The sequence below is a fragment of the Anastrepha ludens genome, chromosome 3 (assembly GCF_028408465.1).
Source record: "Anastrepha ludens isolate Willacy chromosome 3, idAnaLude1.1, whole genome shotgun sequence".
In the NCBI taxonomy this organism is placed as follows: Eukaryota; Metazoa; Arthropoda; class Insecta; order Diptera; family Tephritidae; genus Anastrepha; species Anastrepha ludens.
Genome location: NC_071499.1, coordinates 30,858,353 through 30,886,076, shown reverse-complemented (window position 1 = coordinate 30,886,076; position 27,724 = coordinate 30,858,353). Strand labels below are relative to the sequence as shown.

General features: G+C 35.5%; 1 protein-coding gene across 2 annotated transcripts; it reads left to right on the top strand.

Moving 5' to 3' along the window:
* Positions 1–4,100: 4,100 nt before the first annotated feature.
* On the top strand, positions 4,101–23,247 carry LOC128857300 (uncharacterized). Of its 2 annotated transcripts, XM_054092998.1 has the most exons (12): positions 4,101–4,368; positions 4,856–5,109; positions 5,178–5,275; positions 5,465–5,619; positions 5,677–6,060; positions 6,142–6,278; positions 6,534–6,662; positions 6,800–7,925; positions 7,989–8,056; positions 11,965–12,588; positions 12,664–13,296; positions 22,124–23,247. In XM_054092998.1, exons 2-12 carry the CDS (start codon positions 4,894–4,896, stop codon positions 22,271–22,273), a joined length of 3,720 nt encoding a protein of 1,239 aa, XP_053948973.1. In that variant the 5' UTR covers positions 4,101–4,368; positions 4,856–4,893; the 3' UTR covers positions 22,274–23,247. The 2 variants fall into 2 exon arrangements, with proteins under 2 accessions (XP_053948973.1, XP_053948974.1); XM_054092999.1 differs by lacking the exon at positions 6,534–6,662.
* Positions 23,248–27,724: the final 4,477 nt, after the last annotated feature.

The following is a 27,724-nucleotide window of genomic DNA, read 5'->3' as shown; positions in this document are numbered from 1 at the left end:
TACTCGTAATTGCAATAGCAAACATTTCGTGAAGAGCGATTATGCAAAGAAGCAGAATTTGTGGATAAGGTGCGATTAATAAACAAACATAAAAGTGTTAAAACGTTGCTTCGAGCATGACAGACATGTATGTATGTATGTACATATGTATGTCCGTAATTGAGTTGTAATATTATTCAAGTGGGTGGTACACTCTTCGGAATTTAACAACATCAGCGTAATTATTTTAGTTTAGTAGACGTCATCGTTTTTCGCGTAGCTTTTTATACAATTTTTTCATTTCTTCTCTGAATGTTTTCTCTGTTGTATATTGATTTTACCCTACTACCCTGTACCACCGAACACCAACGATAACGTAGATATGATACAGACATACAACATATGTATGTACAAGAATGCATGCAGGAGCACATCATAGCAGCACAGAAGGCGAAGTTAACAGTGGCCACAGCCAACTGCGGCAGAGAAATGATTGCATTTCGTCGGCGGCAGCATCGACTACGTTGACAGCGGCAACAGCAACTCGCACACACCAGACAACGTGTTAGTTGTTATTGTACTCCAACTCAATGACACCTTTTTCTTTGTGATTTCATAATCAATAACGATTTTCTTAACTTTTATCACCAGAACAACACCTTATATGTTAGATATACAAAATACTGCTGGCCACAAACAACACAACACCATTTCTTAAGCATAATAAAATGCAAAACTTTCTCAATAAAAGCAAATCAAATTTTAATTAATGTATGTAAAATTGGAAATGCACACAAAAAATGAGTAGCACACCGACAATTGGGGGCGGCGCATAGCGGGCTGGGCGAATAGGTGAATGCATGAAAAAAACGCAATGATTTAACTTAAATTGCTGCTTTTACGATTTTGCTTTACTTTTAACACACATCGAAACGTTACTATTGAAAAACTCAACATACGAACGAAACTAAACTTTTTAAGTTATATATGTAAATTATTGCAATATATGTAAATATTTTGTAACAATGCAAATTTCTACACTTTCAAACTCACATCTCTTCCAGACAACTTTAGTCGCGGTAACAGCGCGAACTTGAAGTTTACTCCAGACTTCATTGACTTGAGATTTTTGACTGAGCAGTGTTGAGTGCGGCAAAGCACAGCGAAGTCCACTACCAACCAAGTAATCAGGAAATTTGTCCAGCCTACCCACCCAACGGCTTTTCGATTGCTGTGGAACGCAGACGCAAAGACTGCCGAACTAACGAGTGCGAATTAATATAACTGCAAATGCAGTAAAGGAGAATGCAAAAGAGCAAGCGAAGGCGTTAGATGAGCGTTGAAAAGACCGGCATCTACAGCTGCGGTATCACTCACCCACTATTATTTGTATTTATTTATTTATTTTTATTCATGAATAAAACAATACACATATGTATGTATGTTTAAAAGAGGCTTTTGGGGATAAATTAATTGCTTTTTATTTTTCTTCCATACACAGAGAAATAGCAGTATTAACTGGCGAGAGAATATGAATATGGTGGTATGTATGATTTGACGTGCGCATATTCCTGCCAATTACTGCGCATGTACCGTTAAATGCCATGTTTACAGCATTTCACATGTGAACTGTTGGGGAGGAACTGTTGTAGGTCTGTTCAGGCCGGCTTTGTTTTTGTCGCAAGTTTGATTGTCACAGTGTAAAACTGTATGTGGGGGCGGATGTGATGCGCAATGTCATGAAATGCTGTTAAGCGCCACCTGACGTCAGATATACGTGTTTCCGATTGATTCAGAGTAACCTAGTTCGTTTGAATGGGTATGGGAATCGGTTAGTTTTTAACATACTTTTATTAGGTCGGGTTGTATGTATGTATGTAACGGAATCTTTGAGCTTAATTTTCACTGGCTTCTAAAAATCTGATCGACTTGAAATTTTGCATACCTATCAAGGACCGATGACAATGCAATAATTTGATAAAAGTTTTCCATTATGCTTATTAGGATTGCTAGGATTAATATTTTCTTTTTTTTACTGTGGGCAAAAAGTAAGGTGAATTTGGTTGTACAATGAAAAATCTTTATTTATTCTTGTAAATCAGTTTCTCAGGCTCCCTCCACGAAATAAGTTCTTCATCCCGATTACTTCTTTATCACGGCCGATAACTACATAGCTTTAGACCCACAGTCGATAAGAAAGGAATTAAATATAACACAAATATATCGTATCATTTATTCACTGACTGCAATGATAACAATAATTTTCATTCATAATAAAAAAAATAGTTTAAAGAAACTAAAAAACACGCTTTTTTGCTAATCGAACTAAAAAGTAGAAAATAAAAAATAGTTAAAAAAAACTAAAAAACACGCTTTTATTGCTAATCGAACTAAAAAGTAGAAAATAAATTTTAATGGCAAAGGGACCTATAATGAAGTAATAGCAAATCGAACGATCAGTCATAGTCAACTATCTCAGAACAGAATTATAACAAAAATTAAGATACAAATAGAGTAATTCAAATTAGAGTTAAAAGCGTGGGATGCATTTTGCTTCACTTTCATAACCTTCTGTACATAGGTAGTTGCCAATAGAATGATTGTAATATTTACTATATCAAGCATTGTCATTAAAATTTATTTTCTACTTTTTAGTTCGATTAGCAATAAAAGCGTGTTTTTTAGTTTTTTTTAACTATTTTTTATTTTCTACTTTTTAGTTTTTTATTTTTTATTTTAATTATTGCCAACAATGAACGGACCAACGGAACCAACAAGGTTGTTTATTATGGATGTTATGTATTATATGTGTTCATATGTATATGTAGTTATGTTTGAAGACTTACTATATATGTAGGTTTGTACACAAGTGTGTATGTACTATGCATATATAATTATTGCCGAAAATGCCTATTTTTCGTTTTATTTAAGGTTCTATTCTGAAGCAGAATTTTTTAATTGAATTATACCAACAAATCGAAACTATTTTTTTTTAAACGGCTATTTTCCAAATTCTAAAACGTTTGAAATAATTTGAATTTTTCCACAGATTTAATTTTTTTTTTCTTTTTTTTACTCTAGTTCATAGAACTTTATAGTATTACGCCTAAAATCATGTAACGAAATTGCTGCAATTGAATAACATTCTCTGCTTCAATTAAATAATTAACAGAATCCTGTTAGCAAAACAGAGCATGTTAATGAAATCCGAGAATGTTAATGGAATAAGAAGACGCTAATGTTGATTAAATTTTTAAATAGACGGTTTGCTTGTAACCCTACGCAAATGAAGAAAAAGTCTAATAGAGGTTGCCCCTCGGCAGGCAATGGCAAACCACCGAGTGTATTTCTGCCATGGAAAAGCTTCTGATAAAAAATATTTGCCGTTCTGAGTCGATTTAAAACTGTAGGCCCCTCCATTTATGGGACAATATCAAGACACACGCCACAAATCGGAGGAGAAGCTCGACCAAACACTTTATGACTACGGAACTATGATATGGCACCTCTAATTGATTACAGTGTTATCTATATGTTGATTCGATCAGTAAATTTATGGCGTTATGGTTATGGCACCTCTACTTTGGGCTTTATTTGTGCATTTCGAAGTACAGAAACTAAAGAGAAGATAACAACATGTATGCCAAGATGTAGCAAATCGCAATGCAACTGGTACACTCCACACGCAGAGAACGTATGAATAGTTTTTAGTTTATTTGGAATATTAGGAATACAGAAAAAAACAGGAATGAACTTTGTGAACGACAAGGAAAAAAAATTATAAGCAACATTTATAAGAAAAATACGTATACAAGGCAGAAACCTTAATTTTGGCTTAAATTTAACTTAAAACCGTTTACATACACCTGATCGAATGCTCTTTTTCCCCCATCTCACAGGCGAAATGAAAGGCGTGCGTTCTGGAATATTCGGTAAAATGTTACCAGTGACGTTTTAATAAAGAAGTAAACAGAAAAGTATATTCCGAATGCTTAGAATGTATAAATGAAATCACCCATTATATTTCGAACTCTTTCATGCAACCCTTGCCAATGGACAACAGCAGCCCTGAAAAAATAGTACCGTTTTTTCAGCATTCCTTTTTCGAATTTGAATCTTTGGTGTTTTGCATTTTGCATTTTGCTTGTGAATTTTATCGCATCTCGCTTATTTTAACGCATAGCGTTGAATAAAACGATAATCTTTGTTTGAGTTATTTTTAAAGTTAATATTTTAATCAACATTCAAATAAACGAATAAAGTTTACGAAACGAAACAAGTGTAGTGCAATTTTGTGATTGTGTTTTTTGCTGCTTCTCACGTTAATTGAAATTTTAATGTCTAAAAGTCGTTAAAATTTACAATTTTGTTAAAAACATTTAAGAAAAGGTGAGTGAAATTCGTAAAACACCGATACAAATTCGTAGAATACCAAAACAAAATAGAAAGTGCAATTTTTTTTTAATTTTGTTAATCCATTGGGAATTTCGTTCAGCCTTGGATAAACTGTACCAATAAATTTGTCTGGCAGACGGAATGTATAATACAAAGAAATAACTGTTATTGGACCTTGAATATAGGCACTGTTTGAGAATACATATTTGGATATGAAGAATGTGTGATGAACTGTACAGTTGCGTGCATTGAACTTTGTTTAATTAATTATTTATGTAGATAAACTATGAGGAAATGTCTTTGTGTGTGTGAGATTTTACGATCTCAAATCACAACAATAATGGTTAACAGTATGTAATGATAAATTGCACAAATAAACTTTTGTATTTTGAGGTTATGTTGCATCTTAAAATATGTCTTATGCACTATTAAACAATTGTTGAAGTTCCCTTTTTTGCAATGTAATCACTTTGAATTGTAGATACAACCAGCAGAAAGTTTTGTGAATAAGTTATAAGCATGCAACGACAATTCACCTCTGGCAGTCGCCAAGCACCCGACCCTTTTGACCAATTCTTGGAGGAGAACAATTTCTATCGCAAGCATACAGCACGCGATGCCTCCTGCTTGTTTCGTGTGATTTCGGAACAAATGTATGATACACAGCTGCATCATTTGGCGATACGCAAGAAATGTGTACGCTATATGCGTAAGCATCGGGACTTTTTTGCGCCGGTAAAATAATTGGAAGATGTGAATTAGTTGGAAGTCAGCAAAAATTAGAATTCTTATTTCATCAACAGCTCATCGAACGAGATTTGGACGAGTATCTTGATGATATGTCGAAACCCAAAACATACGGAACCTTGATTGAACTGCAGGCAGTTGGTTATATGTTCCAGTAAGTTCACGAGTAATAATGGGGCAGTAAGAAATCGCTTGTAATACATTTACCGCTAAGTCCATAAAAGTTGAAATGCTTTATTATGCGGACATTTCTGTGTAAACTGCATTCTAAAACATACATATTAAATTTTTGTGATTAAGGTTGTTCAACATTTATTGTTTCTATGTTATCGTTAACTTACAGGCGTAATGTATTACTTTTTGAGCCCTTCAATTTGGGAAACTTCTATAGCACTCGCTCCTACTTCAATGACTTATTTCGAGTATTTTATACGCCTGAAAGGCACTTTGATTCCGTTTTTACTTGTGACTACATCAAAGATGCAGCTATATGTCAGGGTAATTATGCACAGCTAAGCACTAAAACTAATTTAATTTGACTATTTTATATCTTAGCCATATGCTATGAAATCCTATACAAGGACTTGTATAAATTACCGGATGTTGCATTTGCCGTTGAGCATATGCTACACTCTCCGGCACTGGAGTCTATGGAATACACTTCTGAAAGCAATGAGGAAGGCTACTGCACCCGTATACACTTAACTGATGGACGTGTCTTTAGTTTCGATTTACCGCATGAAACCAATTGCATTTTGGAAAACTACGAACTCTGCCATTTCCACTATACAAACTTTCCGCGCTTATCTGATGATTTGCATCGTGAAATGAAGATGCACACAAATTGTGACGAATATGAAAAGACAGCATTGTGTAAAACCGCGGAATCCCTACTGCCGCACAAGTATATTTCATGTGTGCGCCAGTTATTGCAGGAAGGTACACATACACATTGAATACAAATTTATAGATTAGTATACTTATATGTCGTAACTGAATGTTTGTATTTTGCATTTGTAGGCATTACACCATTTCCCTATAAAGTTGCAAAAGCATTAGATCCAAATATGTATCGCAACATTGAGTTTGATGCGTGGAATGAGCAGCGCAAGGAGCAAAAATTACAAAATTGGTATAATGGTGACACGAATTTTAAGGTATTTATTTAGACATTAAGTGCGCATGCATGTCGTTTGTTTGTCATAATGAATGAACTAACAGTTTGTTCCTTCTATGTGTCTAACATACAATTAAATCCGGTCATCGGTTTGTGCTTGTCATTTTAACACGTCCTGCTCCACAATGCTGTGTCCTGTCTATCTATTCTACTTTTGTGTTTGTGCTTGTATAACTGAATTGTAAAACTGAAGTTGATACGCTGCCAGCAAACAAGAGTTCATAAATTCTTCCAGGTGGGGGCCAAGTGTCATGTGAAGTTATGCAAATCCGAAAACGATGTGTACACTTGTCATATACAAGAGATAGCAGTTGACAAAGGCTACTGCATTGTTTTTATCGAACAATTAGGCGAAAAGCGTTTGGTAAGATGTAAAATATGTAAATTTATAGTAATTTATAGTTAATGTAAAAGTGCAAACTTTTCGTTCAATCATTAAAAAAATGCATGCATTACGCTATATTAAAAGTAAAACCATTTAATATTCCATTGCATTTGTAGGTGCCTTATGAATCACTTACTCCTTTGCCACCTGACCAATTTAAGCCATGGACATTACCATATCGTTTCCAGCGTCATATGCAAAAATACAGTTCGGTACGCCTTACTCGTCATTATAATTATCGCTTCAAACTGAATGGCCAATTTGCCGGTGAACACGATTACTGTACTCCTTTCACGCCTAATAGCAAATCATCGGACTATGTAGGTAGCGATGTCGATAAAGAGGACAAACATCATTATACTGCTGCTGTAGCTCAACATAGCAACGGCTGTTATTATAAGTTGAAGCAATACACACGTTTTGAAAACTTCCGTGCACACACTTTAGAGTATTGCGCAATGCCACTGACGGTGGAGCATGCGCCACGTGATCTAGAACCGAAAAGTTGTAGCGCCACTGTGCCGGCTTCCAACGAGAACAACGCTAGTGCTACGCCGCGCACAACCATTCCAGAGACACGTGTTAAAACTGAATCAAATGTGCCACAATCCAACCTTGCACATGAAGACATGATCGCTAACTTCAATGGCCTAGACCATTCAACAGGGATGAGTGCTCCCGCTTTCATTCTCCCCGATCTGCATTATTTATATCCTATGCCTCAGTATGGTGCCATGCCTGAGGAGTATTTCGCTTACGGATATGATCCAGCTGTTCATCCACCAACTACAGCGCTGATGCCAACCGGTTATTACATGTATCCACCGCCGGGCGCACCACAAACAGCTTTCGCACCAAATAACCTTTACATGCAAGCTGCACCACCGTTACCACCACCCCTTATAACTACTGCAGCGCCACATCCAGTAGCACATAATATCGGTGGCTGTCCATTTTACCCACCCAACGCGCAATTTGGCAGCGTTGCACCAGCCAACGCCATTGAAGCTAGTTCGATGCAAAGCAATGCAACACCGGTTTATGAAACGCCAACCACACGCAATCGCAGCGGTGTGCAAACGCCAAATATGACTACACCGCTAAGTGGTCGTATCAATTGGGACGCAACGAAATCTGTTGAGCCGAATGGCGTAGATTTGCCTTCCGATGTGTCCACTTTGCGCTACTTTTATAATTTAGGTTTGGACTATCATCTCATTCACTCGAAGCGTGGCAACGAAGGTGAGTATCGAGTGGCATACTTGAAGGGTGGAAATGTTTATAAAATATGGTTACAAAATTTAGATGCAAAAGCAAAAGGAAACAGTGGAAAAATGAATGGAGGAAATGCAAATGAAGACATCGGGAAAGAGGTTTGTATGCTTGTATCCCTAGACGAATGCAAATAAGAGATAGCAATGGCACAAAATACATGTCAATTTTGTTTTTGCGATTCGGTGGTTTGAATACCAAAACTCCAATCAGAATGTAAACAAACAAACAAGGCAACAACAACTTGTTTATGTAAAAAGTGTAAACAAATATTAGAGTTTAGTTTTTTTTGTTTTCAAGCAATAGAAACTAGTTTCGCAACGTTTTAAATCGCACTGAAAAACTGTCCCAAGGGGCAACTGAAAAGTATGTAGCTTAGCAAGATTTATGTGTGGTTAAGAACTATCAGTTCAGCAGTATTCCCCAAAAATGTGTGAACCCGGTTTTATGCTGTTTCAGCAACAACAACCACGATGGCCGATAATCGGTTTTATCATTTCGGAGAGCTATCAATTGTGCAGTATAACAAAATGTATGATATGTACATATAAAGGATGGGCCATGTAAAATTTGCTTTTTGAATCGGCTATAAAAAAAAAACTAATTAATATAATTTCAAACTTTTTTTTTATTTTGAAGATTGAACATTGTCATTTATGAATGAAAAATAATATCGTTCAAATGACTGCCACTACTGGCTTTACAGTAGGCCATTCGATCAACCCAATTTTTAAGCACATTTTCGATTGTTTGGGCTCCAATTTCATGAATGGCAACTTCGATTTCGTGTTTTAAATCATCAATCGCCTCTGGATAGTTCGCATAGCATTTGTGCTTAACGGCTCCCCACAAAAAATAGTCCAACGGGCTTAAATCACAGCTTCGAGGCGGCCAATTGATATCGGAATTTCGGCTGATTATTCGGATTTCAAAAACGATAGCCAAAAGTTCGAGTGTAACTTTGGCAGTGTGACAAGTTGCACCGTCCTCTTGAAACCAAATGTCGTCCATGTCACCCTCTTCAATTTTTGGAAACAAAAACTCGTTGCGCATGTCACGGTAACGCTCGCCATTTACTGTAACCGCGACTCCTCGCTCATTTTCGAAAAAAATGGCCAGACTAAAAACCGCACCAAACAGTGACTCGTTGTGGATGTATTTGCTTCTCTACAGTAACGTGTGAATTTTCTGAGGCCCAAATCCGACAATTTTGCTTATTGACGTAGCCACCGATGTGAAAATCAGAAAAGAAGAAAAAATAGGTTTTCAATGTTTCCCAATTTTGTTCAAGCGTATAGCGTCCCATTTCGTAAATGTCAAACCTTTAAGTAAATTATGAACACATTTGACATGTCATTTGTGTTACCATTTAAAAAAAAATAGGTGGTCAAAAAAGCAAACGCTATATGGCCCACCCTGTATAATCAGGAACGAAGTAAGGGGGCGTCCATAAATTACGTGAGGTGTTTTGTTTTCAATTTTCTGTACCGCCCTCCACCCCTGATGAGATGTCGAGAGATTTTATTCAACCCCCTCTCCCATCCCCGAATCTCACGTGAGATTTTTCAAAAAGTGGGTTTCTTATGTAAACGCGTTAGATGGTTATTGTAAAAAGAAAAAAATGCTTCGTGCTTTTATTTACGACTAGTTAAGACTAGTAATCAATATTGCTGAGAGTTATAAGTGTAATAAAAATTTTACAATACGAGTAGAAGACTTAAATCGTAACTACTGCGATTAAAAAAAGAATATCTGGTCTAATTCAGTCCATGGAGAATCATGCGCGGTTTCAAGAGAGACTATTGGGACCAACATGTCCATATGATTTTCAGTAAAAGCATGTGCTCCTTCAAATTCGTTCTGATCTAGCCACTCTAAGCCGTTGACGCTTGCGCACAGTAACTCATTAGCTCATCTTGCGACAATCCGTGAGGGTCGCACTTTGCGGTACATACGCGCTTGCTTAGCTGGTGCAATGTGAGCTGCTCGCCTGTGCTCTGCAGCTCTTGTGATAGATGCGAAGTAAATGCCGCATGTACTGCAGCATATTTTCTCTAAATCATCCCGTATACTTGGGCAATAGAGATCATAAGGCGTGCTGATAAAGGCATTCAGCGGTTGAATCGGTAGGCGTATTAGAAATGGAGCAAATGACTTTCCGTCATGTTCTTTAAGGGGGGAAGCTGGTCTAGAATTTTGAAAAAATCGAAAAAAAATTTTTTTGTCTTAAAAGGTGCTTTAGGGTCTTAGAAATAATATACCAAATGAGGGATGCCAGCAAAAATGTCTAAATGCCCAAATTTTTCATTCGACGGCAGTGCCTCGCAGGTATGCCCCGAACGCTACTTACAACTTTAAACCCGTTTTTCTCGAAATCACTTTTTTTAAACTGGCCGAAGACATAACTCGAACAAATCTTTACCGATTCTTACGAAATTTTGACAATACATTCGAAATACCTTTCTCCGGAGACGTACGTAGGATTTTTTATTTATATTACATAGTTTTTTTTTTAATCAACAATTTTATGTCGTTCTTTATAGTGAAAATTGTAACTTTTTGTTCAAACGTTCACCATTTCGCGAAAAAACAAAATATCGAAAAAATCCTACGTACGTCTCTTTCTGTTGTTATATAGAAACTAAACAAATTTTATGTTTTGATCCAGGACAAAAATTAAGGAGTTTACGTCTTCGGCAATGGACCCACTAGAAAAAAAGGCGCCTTAGGAGAACTGCTGGACAGCGGCCATTTTGAAATTAATTCAGACGAAAAATTTTGTATTTGTACCATGAAAGCTATATTATTAATCCTATTTCACAGATTTTGGATTGATTCCTTTGTTGAGTCAAAATAAATTCATAAAATATGCCCATTTTTTGCGCTCTAGACCAGCTTCCCCCCTTAAAGTCCGGAATTATCAAACGTCAATCAACCTAAGTGATAGGGTATGGAGGTGGCAGAAAACGGTCGTGAAGAATCATATGCAGATCACTCCGACGTGGGCTGCAGCAGTTCTGATCATCGCATTTCACAACCTAAAAAAAAATTAAAAACAATTTCCCTTTGTAACTCTTAATAAAAATTTGTTGACATTCGCGCTCGTTAAAAAACTAAAAAAAAAAAAATATTCACGCATACAAATTTGATATGAATGAACTGCAATGTACCTGGAGTAAATATTGGTTCTCTCTAAAACAAGAAGATTGGAACCTGTTCGTGTGTCGCTGCCACTCAGGTCGTACGCTCTTGTTCATCGAGTCGCACGTTCGGCTGATAGTGGCGCGAAAACAAACGACGGGCTACACTGTACCGTAAATTCGGATTAAATTGGGCTTTTTAGTATAAAACAAATGTGGTGGTTTGACAGCAGTAATGAATAACGTCGAAGTATGAATGAAATTATTTTCTTTCGAACGAATTAGTGAATGATCTTAATCATACTACGATTACGCTCAAGATTAAATCTTAAGCATGTACAATCTGGATACTGGACTAAAATAGTATAATTTTTTTTTTGTTTCAATCAGAAAAAAAAGCGTGATATTTGCCGAGACCTCCCCCTCTCTCCAACGTAAGATTAGATGAGATTTGACCCAACACCGTCAACAAAACTGTCCAAAATAAACACGACTTTTGAGCTACATCAGACTTCTTACGCTCTATTATACTAAAATTTAAACAGTTTTACGCCTACCTAATTTGTTTTTTTTATTTTTTATTCTCATTAAAAAGTTTGATTCAAACTTGTCGAACTTTAATAAATCTAGTCCAAAATTTAAAACATCTAGTTAAAAAAAATAATAATATAAAAAAAATAATATAAAAAAAATAATATAAAAAAAATAATAATATAAAAAAAATAATATAAAAAAAATAATAATATAAAAAAAATAATAATAATATAAAAAAAATAATATAAAAAAAAATAATAATATAAATAAATAAATAAACAGTCAAAATGTGATGCTTTTATAATTTTTCAACGGAGTATAATTTTTACTTTCAGCCAAAATCTGATCCTATCAAGAGCAGCATGCCGAATTTAAACGCGCATACCGCACAAGCATCCAATCAAAATGGCAACAACACTTTGCAAGGAGCTCCACATAATCAGTCTTCTTATACCAGTAGCGCCAATAGTGGCTCCGGCAAAGGTGGTCACATGCATAATAGACGTTTTCAGTCGCGTTATTTCAACAGCAATAAAGAGCGTCCACTTTTTGTGCGCAATCAGAGCAACAACAATAACAATAATGCTACAAGTAACAATAATGCAACCGCCGTGCACGGCCAAGGTACCCACACACAGAATGACTATAATAATAATACTGCTGGTGGAGGGGGCGGTAACAGCAAGTTTGCTAATACACTGAAGTCTAATAGCGTTGGACCAAGTAGTTCGAACCGTAGTGCTACACCTAATTCGTCACACAGTCATGCATCGTTACCAAATGTGAAATCCATTCATGCGATCAATGGCAATGGTAGTGGCAGCAGTAACGGCACTGCTTCACTTGCCGTTTCAGTTGCGGAGCTGGGCATGCCATCGCCACATGGAAACTATGATAATCGTGCTAAAAGTGGCGGTGGAGTTCATAATGGTCCTAATAACGGTAAAATGGTGCCACAGGTGAGCAAACCAAACATTGTATTTTATTTGTTTGTAATTTAAGTACTAGTAAAATTTATTCAAATATTTTTTCAGACACCACACACAACTTACCAAGCATCGCAGGCGAACCCCATGGTGGCTCCGCCTTTCGTCCCGTATGCAGAGTTTAATGGCGACTCACCTATGCCAATTGTTCCACCGACTACTGCAAACGGCGGCATTTATCTGCACATGCCGATGCCACCGCCTTCACATTCTTTTGGCATATACGCGCCGCCACCACCACCTTCTACTGCCATGGGTATGCACCCAACGCCAACATCAACGGTTTGTACTCCCATAACTTATCCAGCTCAGCCTAATGGGGGACCACCGCAACATTTCATCTCTCCATCGGAGCCAGTGACTACAGTAAATATGGCATTCCAAGGACCGTCGAACGGTTTTTATCCAACTCCAACAGATCTCACAGCCCCAGATGCGGCCGGTATAATGCAAGGCGGCGAGGGACTACAATTCCAATGTATACCGTACACTGGTGCTGCACCACCTCCACCAATACCATTTTATTATACACCCGGCTCAGCAGTGGCAGCAGCAACAGGAGGATTGACTATGAATAATGGCATTGCAACGGTACCGCAACCGTCCCAAGTATCAGTCGCCACTGCTGGTGGAGGTGGCTGTGGGAATACTGGTATGGCAGGCGGATCCTTAGGACCGCAGGTATGTAAATTTTTAGTTTGTGGCAGTTATTATTAAGCAAAATATTTTAAAAAGCGTGGCTATTTTATGTGGCATATAGATTATCAGAAACAATAATCCGAAAATTTTTTAAGAATTTATTAAAATTTAAATTTTTGTTTGTTTGGGAGAACTGTGAAATGAAGAGAATCAGTAAATTTTTATTATGGTATAACGAATTTTCTCATCTCTTAAGGGGGTCCTCTAGTTTCTCGTCTGTTTTTTTTCGGGTTTTTCAATAATTTTTAACGGGCAAACGATCAAAATAATAAATCTCATTGTGTTCACATAATCTTTAGTAACATTTAAATGAGCTTTACAAATTTTTTGAAGACAAAATATATAATAGAATAAAAGTTATAGTGGCCGACAAGAAGACATAAAGTAAAAGAGGTGCTTGACGGTGACCAAGATTGCGGCTGTTTGGCTTATCTGAAATCGAAAAACCAAACGACATTTTAATCTTCATATTTAAGACTAGCGATTGAACTAGAATGAATTCTTAATTACAAAAATTAATTTTTGTATACACTTTTGAAAATTAAATTCTATTTTTTACTTATTTTTCTTAATTTTTTCGCTCATAGGAAAAAAACTATCGAAGCAATCATGATAATCCTAGTTCAATCGCTGGCTTATAATATATTAAAGATGAGGTATATATTTGAACAAGATCGGTTCAATAGTTTTTGAAATATCGTGGTCACTATTTTGAAAAATAGTGTTTCGAGAAAAACGCGTTTCAAAGTTCGCGCATGTGATTTATAGTAAAAATTTCATCTTACCGTCAATCTGCTATGCCTGGACCATACAATAGGCCTTCCTCTTCTTCTTGGAAGTCACGCAGAGCTGCTCCTTCTTCCCTTTTGGCGATTCGATATTTTCGACCCAAGAAACTAGAGGACCCCCTTAAATGAGTTCACACAATACCAAATAGTGGATATTCTGGAGGCCAATAAAAGGAAGTAATTTCAAAACATTTGTTTTATGTTTCCACGAAAGCGCCATTCTTACGTTGATCGTGATTCGCTCTCCAATCACAAACCCAATTATGTGTTTTACCATACAAAATTCTTGTGTGTGTATATCTAATTATTTTTTTTTGCCTTGTTCACTCTACTCGGTAGCATAGGGCCTCGACAAGACTCAGTCTGGCGTTGGTTTCGTTAATCTAATATATTTTGGGAATGCCCACCTGTCGTTGCCTTCTAACGGTTTAGAGCGTCATCTAAGGTTTTGGGGTTGAGGAATGAGAATTTTTTTTTTGTTTTTAGAAACGGGAAAGTAGGTAAATTTGGAAAAGTGCGAGGACGGTGCTTTACGTGGGATTCGAACCCACTAACTCTGAGATGGCAGGCTAGTGCGCTTACGCTAGACTATCGAGGCCGGTAGCCAACTAAATTGTCTCGATATTGGCAAGTCGAAAAACAATGTTGTAGTCGATAGAAAAAAAAGCATCTCATAAAAAATATCTGCCGTTCTCGGAGTTGGCTTAAGAGGGGAGCCTGGTTTATGAGGTCTAAAAATTGCATCTTTTTGCGATTTTTTTTTAAGGAAAAAATTAATTTAGCAATGCAAAGTTTTTTCTATCTTTTAATGAACATTTAAAAAGTATAAACAATTTTTGTACTGCTTAAAATAAGTTGAATAAAATGTTTAACATAGAAATTAGTAGAGCGCTGCAACGCTGGAGTTTCCAATTGGCGTACAAGATACAGCTCGTAATTATTTTTATTCTAGATGAACTAAGAAAACTGAGAGAAATTCCAAAATGTCAACTTTTTGGAGGTTTTAAAGAAAAATATGCCTTTCTATAAAAAAAAATTCACTTCAACTTGGTATAAAAATCTTGAAATTTTTTTTTTTTTATCTATTTTGTTAGTTCAAATAGAAGAGAATTTAATACTGAAGGGAACAAGCTATGATTCATTTCAAAAGGTTCATTAGTTTTTTTTTCATTCATGTACGCCAGTTCAAAGAAATCATAAACATGAAAAGTCGAGAAAAGAAGATAAAGTTTGTACTATATAGTCTAAGATCCGGCTGCAGATTTGGTGTAGTCATCAAGTACATGCTGAAATCCACATTTTTACCCACATTTATGATTAGGAGAATAAAAATTCACCACGGTGCCAGTAGAAATGTGGCCGAAAGTATTTTTAATTAAATTATTGTTAATTGATTTTGCGGGGAAAATTTTATTAACCAAGTTTTGAGATAAAATATCGTTCGGTTTACTGCAATAGGTGTAAAGACTTAAAAAAAACCGTAGTTGCCGTTGCGCGCTTGGCCGCACCTCTCCGCAGCCAGGTATAAACAGGTATGATTTCGATATATTTATACATCCATAACGTATATTGATCTGTTATAGATCAAAACATAGCTAATTTTTTTCTCATTATTATGATATACGGTAACCTAATTAAATCTGGCCGCAAGTTAGGGTTGCTAGCAGTTAAAGATGGGAAAAATTGAAGGTTGAGTGAGAGGAAGCTAGCGCGTAACATCACTAGTCTAACAAGGATAGCGATTGCCAGCTGTACGACATTTTAAGGCTATTGCGCATGCGTCAGATGCTGGTGTTCTCAACGACCCGATTTACACGAGGAGACATCTGGAAGGGAGACACTGGAAATTCTCTTTTGATGTTTCATTCGCGTACACACGGGCAAAAATGTTTCCGCGACATTTTGACATTTAATACTTTAGCATCGTCTGGTTTGGATGTATTCTAGCACGCGCTTACATGTAAAGCAGAGAGCGTTCGACAACAGTTTCTTAAATATATGAATGAAAAATGCAAACTGGTTAAATAATAAATAATTTGTTGTTTTTTTTATTGAAATATATTTATAACTTCTTATACTTGAATAAAAAAAATTAAATTAAAAATACTTCATATGTAAATAATCAACTTAAAATTAACTTGAGTATCTAGAAATGCAGGGAAAAATTAGAAATCAACATAAACATGTCCCATAACTATTTTAAATTATACCTAATTTACTAGCAAAAATAATCGTGCATTTCCCAAGCAGCGTTCGGATGTTTGTCATCGTTGTTATCTTCCGTTTGTATGAAAACCAACACATAACTTAGAACTTTCTTCCACAAAAGAAGAAAACGAATGAAGCAACTGTCAAAAATTGCTTTAAGATAAGAAATACGAATAAGAAGAGCAAAGCGTGTCGCCGAGTACGGGAGACAAAATCCCTTCTCTCTTCCCCGACCGTCCTTCGCCCCCGAACAAAATGTTTCCCTTCCAGATGTCTCCTCGTGTAAATCGGGTAAACTAAGCAACTGCGACATTTTTATCCGAACCTACAAACCACGTTGTTTTGGAGTTCGTAATATATAACGTCTCATATATTTCCTGTTTATTCCATTTGTGTGTCTAAAACTATCAAATAAATTAATCTAAATTAAATTTGATAAAGATGAAGTCGTGTATTCTGTGCAAAAAAAAAAGGCAATGTACTGGATTTTGAAGATGCCTCATTCAAAAAGTGCTTACAAATGTTGTTTCGTCGTAAGAAAAACTATAAGTATCACGACACTTTATTAACAATTGAATCTACCGAGGATTTTGGATATCATACAGAGTGCCATAAAAAAATTACAGTTTTAAAACAAAAATATAAAGAAGAATTTGAAAATTTTTGCAAAACAAATTTTTGACGAATCCTAATGACATCTTTGAAGAAGCAAAAATTGATACAGTTCAAGAGTTTACGTGCCTTATGTATGGACTTCCAAAGTGCCAAAGTGTGAATGCCGCAAGTTTTTTATTATTTAACAAAATGTACGCTTCAAAACAAAATAATGAAAAATTTATGAAAAGAATTAAAGGTTTCGACTCAACTCATATTCCACCATGCTGGAAATCCTTGAAACAAAAATTATTGCAGACGATCTTTGTTAATTCGATGTGGCTAAATGCTACTGAGCCAAATTGTATCAAGTTCAGCGCGGAAAATAATGGTTGGCTGGTATCAAATGGTTTCTTAAAACCTACATGGTTCTTGGGAGACTCAACTCCAACGCAAGTGGAGAGTGTGCTGTGTGATTCTGCAAACAAATCCTCCAATAATGACGGCAATTCTGATATTTGCAGCGATGAAAGTGATAGCAGCGATGATAGTATAAATGAAAGCTCCGATGATTCAGATTTTTAAAAATAAGTCACGGAATTACAAGATATATTTTTTTAATTTTCCATATACTAGAATGTTTAATCTATATGTACCAAATAATTGATTTCTTGAATAAAATCAAAAATTATTTCATACAGTACTTGCACAATAGAATTTTTAACTCCCCGTTAAAAAAATTAAAAATGTGGATGTGTGTGTGGGTCAACCTCTTTTCTAATTTTTTTTTTACATAGTAACCTTGGCTTTACTTTTGATCAATATTAATTTTTTGTTGTATTTATAAAATTTATAGTTTTGAAAGAATGATTATTCTTTTGCAGTATTTATTTCTTTGGTCGATCTTGCTATTGTTTGAACTGGTGATTGAGAACACCAGCATCTGACGCATGCGCAATAGCCTTAAAATGTCGTACAGCTGGCAATCGCTATCCTTGTTAGACTAGTGATGTTACGCGCTAGCTTCCTCTCACTCAACCTTCAATTTTTCCCATCTTTAACTGCTAGCAACCCTAACTTGCGGCCAGATTTAATTAGGTTACCGTATATCATAATAATGAGAAAAAAATTAGCTATGTTTTGATCTATAACATATCAATATACGTTATGGATGTATAAATATATCGAAATCATACCTGTTTATACCTGGCTGCGGAGAGGTGCGGCCAAGCGCGCAACGGCAACTACGGTTTTTTTAAGTCTTTACACCTATTGCAGTAAACCGAACGATATTTTATCTCAAAACTTGGTTAATTAAATTTTTCCCGCAAAATCAATTAACAATAATTTAATTAAAAATACTTTCGGCCACATTTCTACTGGCACCGTGGTGAATTTTTATTCTCCTAATCATAAATGTGGGTAAAAATGTGGATTTCAGCATGTACTCGATGACTACACCAAATCTGCAGCCGGATCCCGTACTAATAGCTGTCCGGTCACAGCGTAACTACCTAACGCTCGCCTACCTTTGGCTTTGTATCTACGGAAATATTGAGAATTAGGCTCTGTAACTTTGTGTGAATATTCTGAAATATATTAGGAATCGCTTAAAACGAAAAAAAAAAAAAAAAAAAATTTATATTTTTGACCTTATAAACCAACCAGGCTCCCCCCTTAAAAGGTGAAAAATGAATAGGTGGGGGAAATGGCTTAAGGATAGTCTCACGATTTTACGTTGCACCTTTTTGTTATTGGGGAAATATGCAAGAACTCAGGCATTTCGCAAAATAAATTTTAACAATTTACCCGTACGTGGCAAAAAAAAAAAAAAACAAAGGCTTGAATGACGTTCGATGACAGATTTTCTCGTGCAGTTCTATAAAAAAAAATGCGACTTCTAGAGCGGAGCGTCATTCATGTCTAGATAATGCGGTTTCCCATCCTCGCGATCTAAAATTGAAAAATGTTAGTTATTTTTCTCACAGCTCAACAGCATTTTGTCAGCCCCTTGACCAAGGCTATATAAAAAAAATATAAGTTCATGTATTAATCGTTATTTTTAAAACGCATTTTGTTTAGGATGTCCGAGACATTTTCTGCTATGGAGTTATCAAAATCAATCAATTTATTAGATGCTGTTTATTTCATACACAAAACGTACAAAATTGTTTCATTAAAGCTGGGGGTTTGGTAAAACAGATATGCCCAAGAACTACAGAGGTTGGACCGCAGAATATGAGCTGCCACTATCAGCACTTGCTCAGTTCTCCAACGTTATTAATGGAGTTCAGAGAGAAATTCCAGCTGACATGGAAAACTATCTTAATTTAGATAATGAAATATTCATTAATGATGAAGATTTGGAAAGTATCAATTCTGAAGTGTTAACTGTTTCCCAAGAATCTTTGGCCATCTCGTCTAAAGATGAGAAAAAATGAGATTTGATGACAAGTTAATTTCCTATAAAGAGGCTTATTTAGCTATAAGAAAACTCTATAAAGACTTTTTCTCTAAACCACAACGACCTTAAGAGTGTTGAATTGCGCACTGTTCTTCAAGTACATATTGAAGTTAAAGGGAATTAAAAGAAAAACTCGTCAAGCTAAAATTTCTGACTTATTTAAATCAATATATTCAACTTGTATGGGCATGCCATTTTTAATTCTTGGAAAAATTTTGATGAAAATCCTTTCTTTGTCGGATATGTTTGTATTAATCCCTTGAGGACGAAGCCGCTAACGGGCGAGCGTCGCTGGGGACGAGAGGTATTGGAGTGTGCAGTAAAGAAAGAAGAAATATGTACGTTGAACGTTATAAAAACTAAGATTTTATACACAAGAAAAAATTTTCATTAAGGGGGAAGTCTACTGTGACAAGGGAAAAAACAGGCTTCTTTTCCGGATTTTATTTCTAACAAAATATTGCTCGTACATAAAATCTATTTAAACTCTTATCTTTATTATATATTTAAGTTTTTGAAAAAAAAATTTTAAGTCAAAATATTCAAAATGGCCGCTGTGGCACTTCTGCAAGCGCAGGTCCGCTTTTCTTAGGTGCCTAAACGGTGTACATGAAATCTTACGTTTCGGTGATCTAAAACAAAAAACAAAAAATATTGTTATCATATACATAGTATTGACTCTCGTCTGACGTAGGATTATGTCGATAAAAAATTTTGGCGTTGGAAAAAAAATTCTTGAAATTTTTTTCTTTTTTTTTGCCTAAAATTGATGTTACTATTGTTTATAACAATTTAACAAATAACGATATCAAAAAAATCCTATGTCAGACGAGAGACACTATTACAGAGAATATATAATTAAATTTTTAAGCTGATTCATTTATCAGAACTCGAGATATCGTGTACACCGTATACAAAAACTTAGTTTCGAGAAAAATGCGTTTAAAGTTTCAGTATAGCAGGTACGCGCTTTGGAGCGCTTCGGGAAAAGGTCGAAATTTCAACGAAGAAAAATTTAGCCAGCTGTAACACATATTGTACCTTATTTAAGAGGGTTCAAAGTATTTTTTAAGCTAATAAAAAAAAATCGATTTTTTGAAAAATTCACAGTAGACTTCCCCCTTAAATCCAAAAAATAATTATAAACAAACTGCTATCACTGCTAATGTTGAAATGCCTGAGTGGATTCTATATTGCACGAATTTCGCTTCCATTTGACGAAGTAATGCCGCCAACTTGTCAGATTCAACGTAATATTCGTGAGAACTGTCACTATCTAACGTATAATCTCTAGATCCCTTAGCCATCGTGCGTAGGATAAAATATAATAAAAGCCTGCTGGTTCCTCTGGCAGTGACCCTGAGAGACTGAATCGAAGTTCTGAAATTCGTTCTGCTCTACCGTCGTTTCACATCGTAAGTTTACATTATAAGGAAGATAAGGTTTCATCGCTAATGGCCCCTAATGTGTTTGAATGAAAACGTGACTCTTTTACTGTACCTATTCCGTGACACTGGTACAGTGTGATGCGATTCCTGGAGATGATATCTACATTTTCACTGATAGCCAGGCGGCAATTTCTTAACGAGATGGCTGAGTCATTTCACCTAATGGTAGCATGGGTTTCTGGCCATTGCGACATTGAGGGGAACTGCAGAGCCGATGAACTAGCGAAAATCGGTACCAAAATGACTGATGAGTACATAGACAGTGATATAGGTATACCCTTGCAAACATGTAGACTGCGAATCCGCGAGGAAATTGTAAGAGTAGCGAATGAAAGATGGCGTAACGAAGCCACTTGCAAAATAGCCCGACAGATGTGGCCGACTCTCAGCGCTAAACGCGAAGAACTTCTACTAAGAAGAGATAAGCATAGTCTTAACCTACTGATTTCGGTTATTACGGGGCACTGCCTAATCGGTAGGCACGCCCAGGGAATGGGTGTGCAAACACATGACTTCTGCTGAAGTTCTCTAGACGAGGAAGAGACGATACCGCACCTTGTGTGTCACTGTCCTGCTCTATTCAGACGTAGATGGCGAGTCTTTAACGAATCAGGAGACCTCGGTTCTGTCGAAATTAAGGATCTTGCTAAATCTTTGAATAACACACATTGGTTTCAGGAGGGATAGGGGCTAGTTCCCCACGCGGCATCACAATGGACCATGAGCCTGAGTGTGTCCTACAATGGAAAACTCGCTTCAACCTAACCTAACCTACTATACCTATGTGTATCCTATCGCTCAGAAACACAGACGTCGCGAGCCTTACAGCTACGAACTAATTTGGGCGGCTTAATGCCGACTCGCGTCCCCAAGGGTTAATATTCTTGTTTTGGAAATAAAACTATTAAATCTATTACACATTTTTGTACTCTTTTTATATTTTTTTCATCAGCAGACAAATTTGTTCAGTCCCTTAGGTGTTCTCTTAAGAGAGAGTACACTGTATATATAAAAAAATATGCAAAAAAAAATTTTATTCAAAAACAATAAACAAAATTACGTACAAAAATTAAAAAAAAAGTTTAAAAAATAAGCAAAAATTATATACAAAAGTAAAAAACAACAATTAAAAAAAGGTTAAAACTTCTTCGCGCTACTATTATTTTGAATGCAAGTGTATGTTTTGAAAAACGTGTTAGTTTTAATTACTTAGAAATGTTTACTGATTAAATCCCGTTTTTTTTAGATATATTTGTGTCGAAATATTTTGTGAAAGTATGTGACCAACAATATTTTCTTGATTTTAGGGCTACTGGTGTCCACCGCCAAACGCGCTGCTGCCGTTACCCGCATCTGCACTACAAACTAACGGTACAAGTGTTTGTGTTTCGACTCCAACCGGCAATAATCCATCAAATGCGAACGCCAATACCAGTCGGTCACGTGAAAACAAATAAGATCAATATATTTCTGTTAAAAGATCGCAGGTAATATTTTACTAAACTACCAAAAACAATTAGTGTGGGCATTGATTCGACAAATTCCTTCACTTTATTATTTACGGTTACCAAATATGAAGGGCATAAAGGTATAAAGCGAGTTTAGTTTGCAAAAGATTTTAAACTTGTATATAGCAACAAAAAGCTATAGTCGGTGGTATTCACCTTCGCCAATGAAAGTCATGACGACGTTTTCCGCATTTTTATGCGTTGCTTCGTTCAAACAAAAATTAACTTTAATATTTTAACTACAATTCGTCGCGCGAGTTTTACTCGAGTCAGAAGGAACTCCTTTTTGTGAGGGCATTTTGTCGCAATTACAAATAAAGAAACTGATCGATTAAATATTTATTATACGTTAGTACTGACTATATTTGGTTACGAATATTTTCTATAATGCAAATATTTTATAAAAAGTTCTATCGAATATAATGCCATTGTAAAAGCGTTCGCATTGCATTTTTATTCCATGTTTTTGCGCAAAAGTTTTGTTTATGAAACTTCATATTAAATTCTAGATAAATTCGTCATTTTTATATTACTTTCATATATATATATTGGTGTATACTATTTAATGTATAAAAGACATCACACATACACAAACAATGCTATCACTATTTAAATTAATTTATTGCCTAAATTATCGCAAATTTACGAAATCGGAAACTGTTCAAATCACATCCATATATCCATAATTTTAACAAAGTTATAAAAAATATCACTTAAACTTACAAATTCGTTTTTTATCCCATAAAACTTGTAGTTTTTAAGCTCATTTGCTAATCATATTTAAATATATGTAAACCATTTCAATATTTTTATTATGCACATAGTTATTAACGGTGTACATTTTTGGCCACATATTTTGTCAATATTTATCATTTCTCTGAAAAACATTTTTGCGACTCACAATTACATAATTTTATTAAAACTTACTTTTACTTACTTACTTTTCTTACCTTTTATTCACTTCATCATTCAACATTACCCACACACATACATCATTATAATATACGAGTAATTATGTTAGCTGTAGTTTTATTGATAGTTTTTAACATTTTGTAATACATTAAAATATTATACAAAAAAAAACAAAAAACAAAAAAAAAATTAAAAAATAAAACATAAATAAAATGCAACGTTTTAGTGCGTAAGCAAAGCAACTGGACTTTTACTTTTCACTGGTATTCTTTCAATTCAAGCTATAAATATTCTTTTGACCACCTTTCGCTATATTTGGCTTATAAAATTGTAATGAGTTCATAATTTTGAGTATGAGATCAATGAAGCTTTGTGCCTTTCCTGTATGCTCGCGTTTTATGCGCCTTATTGGCGGCAGCGCCAATTGCTGCTCGAATTCCAACTCCTCCATTTTTGTTTGTTGTTGTTTTACGCCAGCTATTGCAGCGGTGATTGGCTGTAAATAATAAGAAAAATTTAATAAAACTACTATAAGAAATATTTATATTATTAGCTTGTAATTGTACAGAATTTTAGGCATCTGAACGACGAGCTGAAATTTTGAGGACTTTTGGGTAATTTACAAATTTCTGCACAGAAGTAAGTATTTGTTAAGGGGTTACATGGGTTTCGTGGGTTCAAAAAATCGATTTTTTTTTGCTTATTAACTTATTTCTACAACATCTCAAGAATATCATCCTAAATTTTCAAGTCGATCCGAATAATAGTTTCGGAGCTACAGCCTCTGGAAGGTGTGCGCTCCAAGCCACTTTTATTGTTACTCAAAACTTTAAACGCGTTTTTCTCGGAACCGTGTTTTCAAAGTCGGTTGTCAAATATTCTCGAAAACTACTCAACCGATCTTGATGAAATTTTACACAGGTGTTCGAGATACACTTTACTCGGGCTTGAACAAAGGATTTTTTCTTTTTTCAATTGCAACTATTTTAAAAAACCAAAATGTCAAGCAAATTTGACCGAAATTTTAATTTTTTTGGAAAAATGTCTGCCAAAATTCCAATTTTTTTTTCTTTCCTTCCTTGGTCTTAACTAAAACACTTATTTTTATTTTTTAATTTTTGATGATCCTGTCAGGAGTTATGCGACAACGCGGACGCACTGTTTTTTCGAGAGGTCACCGGAAATGACGTCACAATGGAGGAGTTTTAATTTTTTTTTTTTTTATTTCAGATATTATTCTTCAAATATTTATTTATAAGACAAAAAAAAGTTTGAATTAAATAAATATTTTTTTACATAGAAAAAAAAATATTGAAAATAGCCCTTTTTTTACCCGACGAAACCCATGTAACCCCTTAAATTTTGATATTTTTATACTCGCGCGCAATAGTGCATGCGAATTATGACTTTGTTCACATAACAGTCTTTTTTTTACTCGGTAGATACGTTCCTTAGAAAAGAGTGCAAAAAAAATCGTGTAAAAAAAGTACATGCGAAATATGGGGTAATTTTGGGGATATGTTCCACAACTTTAAAAAATGGCGTAAGATGAAAAAACTAAATATTTTCCCAAAAAACCGTACAAATGAAATCTATATTACATAAAACAAAAACAATTCATTTTTATTGCAACAAAAATTAAAATTAGTGTACAGTGAAAATTCAATCCATAACATAGCATAGCATAAAAGCATAAAACTTTAAATTGAAATCTTTATAGATACAGGGTTTGATTGAAAAGTAATGAGCCTTCCCGCGCGGAGCGTCTGCCAAGCGATCAACCGAATCGGCTGCTGGGGGAAAATGAACGTTGAACCTTCCCCTTCCACTAGAAACCGATCCCAGTTCGCTGGCAACAGCGGTGCAGTCAACATCGGTCGGCGCGTGAAAGCTGTTTTAAAAGTGTGTTCGGATTTTGCAGTGGCGAAAATGCAGCGATCGTTGGAGCAACGTTACTCGATCAAATTTTGCGTAAAGCTAAACAAAACGAGTACCGAAACCATTGGGCTACTCAAGGAGGCTTACGGGGACAAATCTCTGTTCAGTGCCCAGGTAAAACGGTGGCACAAGTCGTTCAAGGAAGGCCGGGAGGACGTCGAAGACGAACAGCGATCTGGAAGGCCTTCGACGACGCAAACAGACGAAGATGTGAACCGGCTTCGTGAATTTTTGAACATTGACCGTCGTGAGCTCAGTGAAGAGTTAAATTTAACTTATTACAATGTGGCACGCGAGCCAGTCGGCACGACCCACGAAGGCGCGCATGTCGAAATCTAAGATCAAACCACTGCTGATCATCTTTTTCGACTCTCGAGGCATCGTCCACAAAGAGTTTGTACCTCCAGAAAGCACTGAACGCGGCATTTTACAAAGAAGTGCTCCTTGCTGAAAAACCGCGTCGCCCGGGTTCGGCCCGACCTCGACAACAATTGGACCCTTCATCACGACAATGCGCCGGCGCACACTGCCTTCCTCTGCACCTCTGCATTGGACGAGATGGGGGGGTTCCGTTTTGGAAAATAGTCTCCTTCCTTTTATTCAGGATAATCGGGTAGCACCCTTCGTTTTTCAGCAAGAGAACGCCCGAATCCACGTAAGCAGGGAAACAAGGCCGTATTTGACCGATTGTTCCACAGAAACTAGGGTATATTCAGAAACGCATTATAATGCGCAACGTACTTTTGCAGTGTTGGCAATGCGTTCAGAAATGCAAATATGGCAGTACTGCAAATGCATCGCGTTCCAAAACGCCATTTTTGTATCAAACGTCACGCATTATTTGCAGGAAAAATTTTAATACTGCCGCTGATTACGCTAATATGATGTCTGATGAAAAGTGAGTATAAAACTAATTTTTTTAGTTTTTAATGCAAAGATATATTAAATATACGTTATTAAAACAATATTTTATTACATTTTTCTTGATTTTAGCGATTATCTAAGTACATCGGAAGTAAAGTTGCTTCTCAGAGTCCGACTGAGCATGGAAAGTGAATTTGCTTCAGGGAGGAGGAAAAAGAGTGTTTTGTGAAATAAGGTGGCGGAAGAAAAAAAAAAAGTGAATAAAGATTTGAAAATAGACGGGCAAATCGCGCAGCGAAAATTTTCTAATTGTTTCAAAAAAAGATGTTTTTTTTTTTTTTGAAAATTGGAAAAGTAATGAATTACAATCACAATAAATTAAAAAGCATTAGCGACTAGGAAAAAAGATTTAGTTTTGGGAATTTTTCGTTTTAATGAACATCTCGTCTTTTTTTTCTTAAATTTAGCAAAAAACTATAACTTTTTACTTCAAATATATCGTCAACAACTAAACTCAATAATACTTCCATTTTAGTGTAAAACGCGTTCATAGATGCAACAAATCTTTTTGCAAATCGTTAACAAATCTATCAATTGCATCAATTGTCACATTGGCAGTGTATCCAGCGCTGCAATTACTGCGCATTTATAATGCGTTTCTGAATATACCCCTATGGACTCACCGAGGTGTTCTCCTGATCTAAACCCAATAGAAAACATTTAAGGTATATTAGTCAGAACAGTTTATGCCAACAATTGGCAATTTGACAACACCAACGAGCTTAAAGCGGCAATTAAGGCAGAATGGGCTCTCTAGATGTAAATTTACTTACAAAGTTAGCAGAATCGATGAAAAAAAGGTTTTTTTGTGTCGCTAAAGCAAATGGTGTTTCCATAGAATACTAAAATATTCTAGACGCCAGAAAAAAAAATTGAAAAAGTATACTTTTGTTAACATTTGTTTATCATTCTTAAACGCCTAGAAATACTTTTTGCTAAACATTTTCTTTATGTATTTAAAAAAGTTCTAAATTCTGTAATGAAACAGATAACTTTTGTTACTCTAATCGATATGTAAAATTTTATTTTCCTCTGAAATCTATAAATTCAAATAATTTGAAAAATTAGGGGTGTCTTATGATTATGAAACGCACCTTATATGTGGGTCATAAATTCTGTACTCAAATACAGCAAAGTACTTAGGCATGACATTGGATGCCAAGCTCAGATGAAGCGAACACGTAAAGAAAACCAGAGGTGAATGTAAATATAGAAATATTTATTTATTTTATTTTTTAAAGCTTAAATAACAATAGAATTGTTAAATAAACAAAAAGATAACGTAGCGCTAGCAATGGGGGTTTTTAGCTGGCTGGTGAAGAATTGTTGTTTATATACTTACGTTGTAGAAGATCAGAGTCCTTCAGAAATTTATAGATTTTGGAAATGTTGCAATCGGAAGGGTTAATTAGTAGCGATATACTGTGTATTGGCTTACTCGAAACAAGATAATTTTGTACAAGCAATTACTATGTGGACTTATGGCACTCAGATATGGGGTTGTTCCAGCCAAAGCAATATTCAACTAATTCAAAGAAGATAGCCAATTCTCATAAAGCGAGACTGAATAAACACATAAACACAAAGGCATCCATTCTTCCTGACGGAAAAAAAATGGGAAAGGAG

Coding starts and splice junctions, on each gene's coding strand:
- LOC128857300 (XM_054092998.1), top strand. CDS start 4,894: ATGCAACGACAATTCACCTCTGGCAGTCGCCAAGCACCCGACCCTTTT. Junction 6,061..6,141: donor GCGCCAGTTATTGCAGGAAG/GTACACATACAC, acceptor TTGCATTTGTAG/GCATTACACCATTTCCCTAT. Junction 6,663..6,799: donor AATTAGGCGAAAAGCGTTTG/GTAAGATGTAAA, acceptor TTGCATTTGTAG/GTGCCTTATGAATCACTTAC.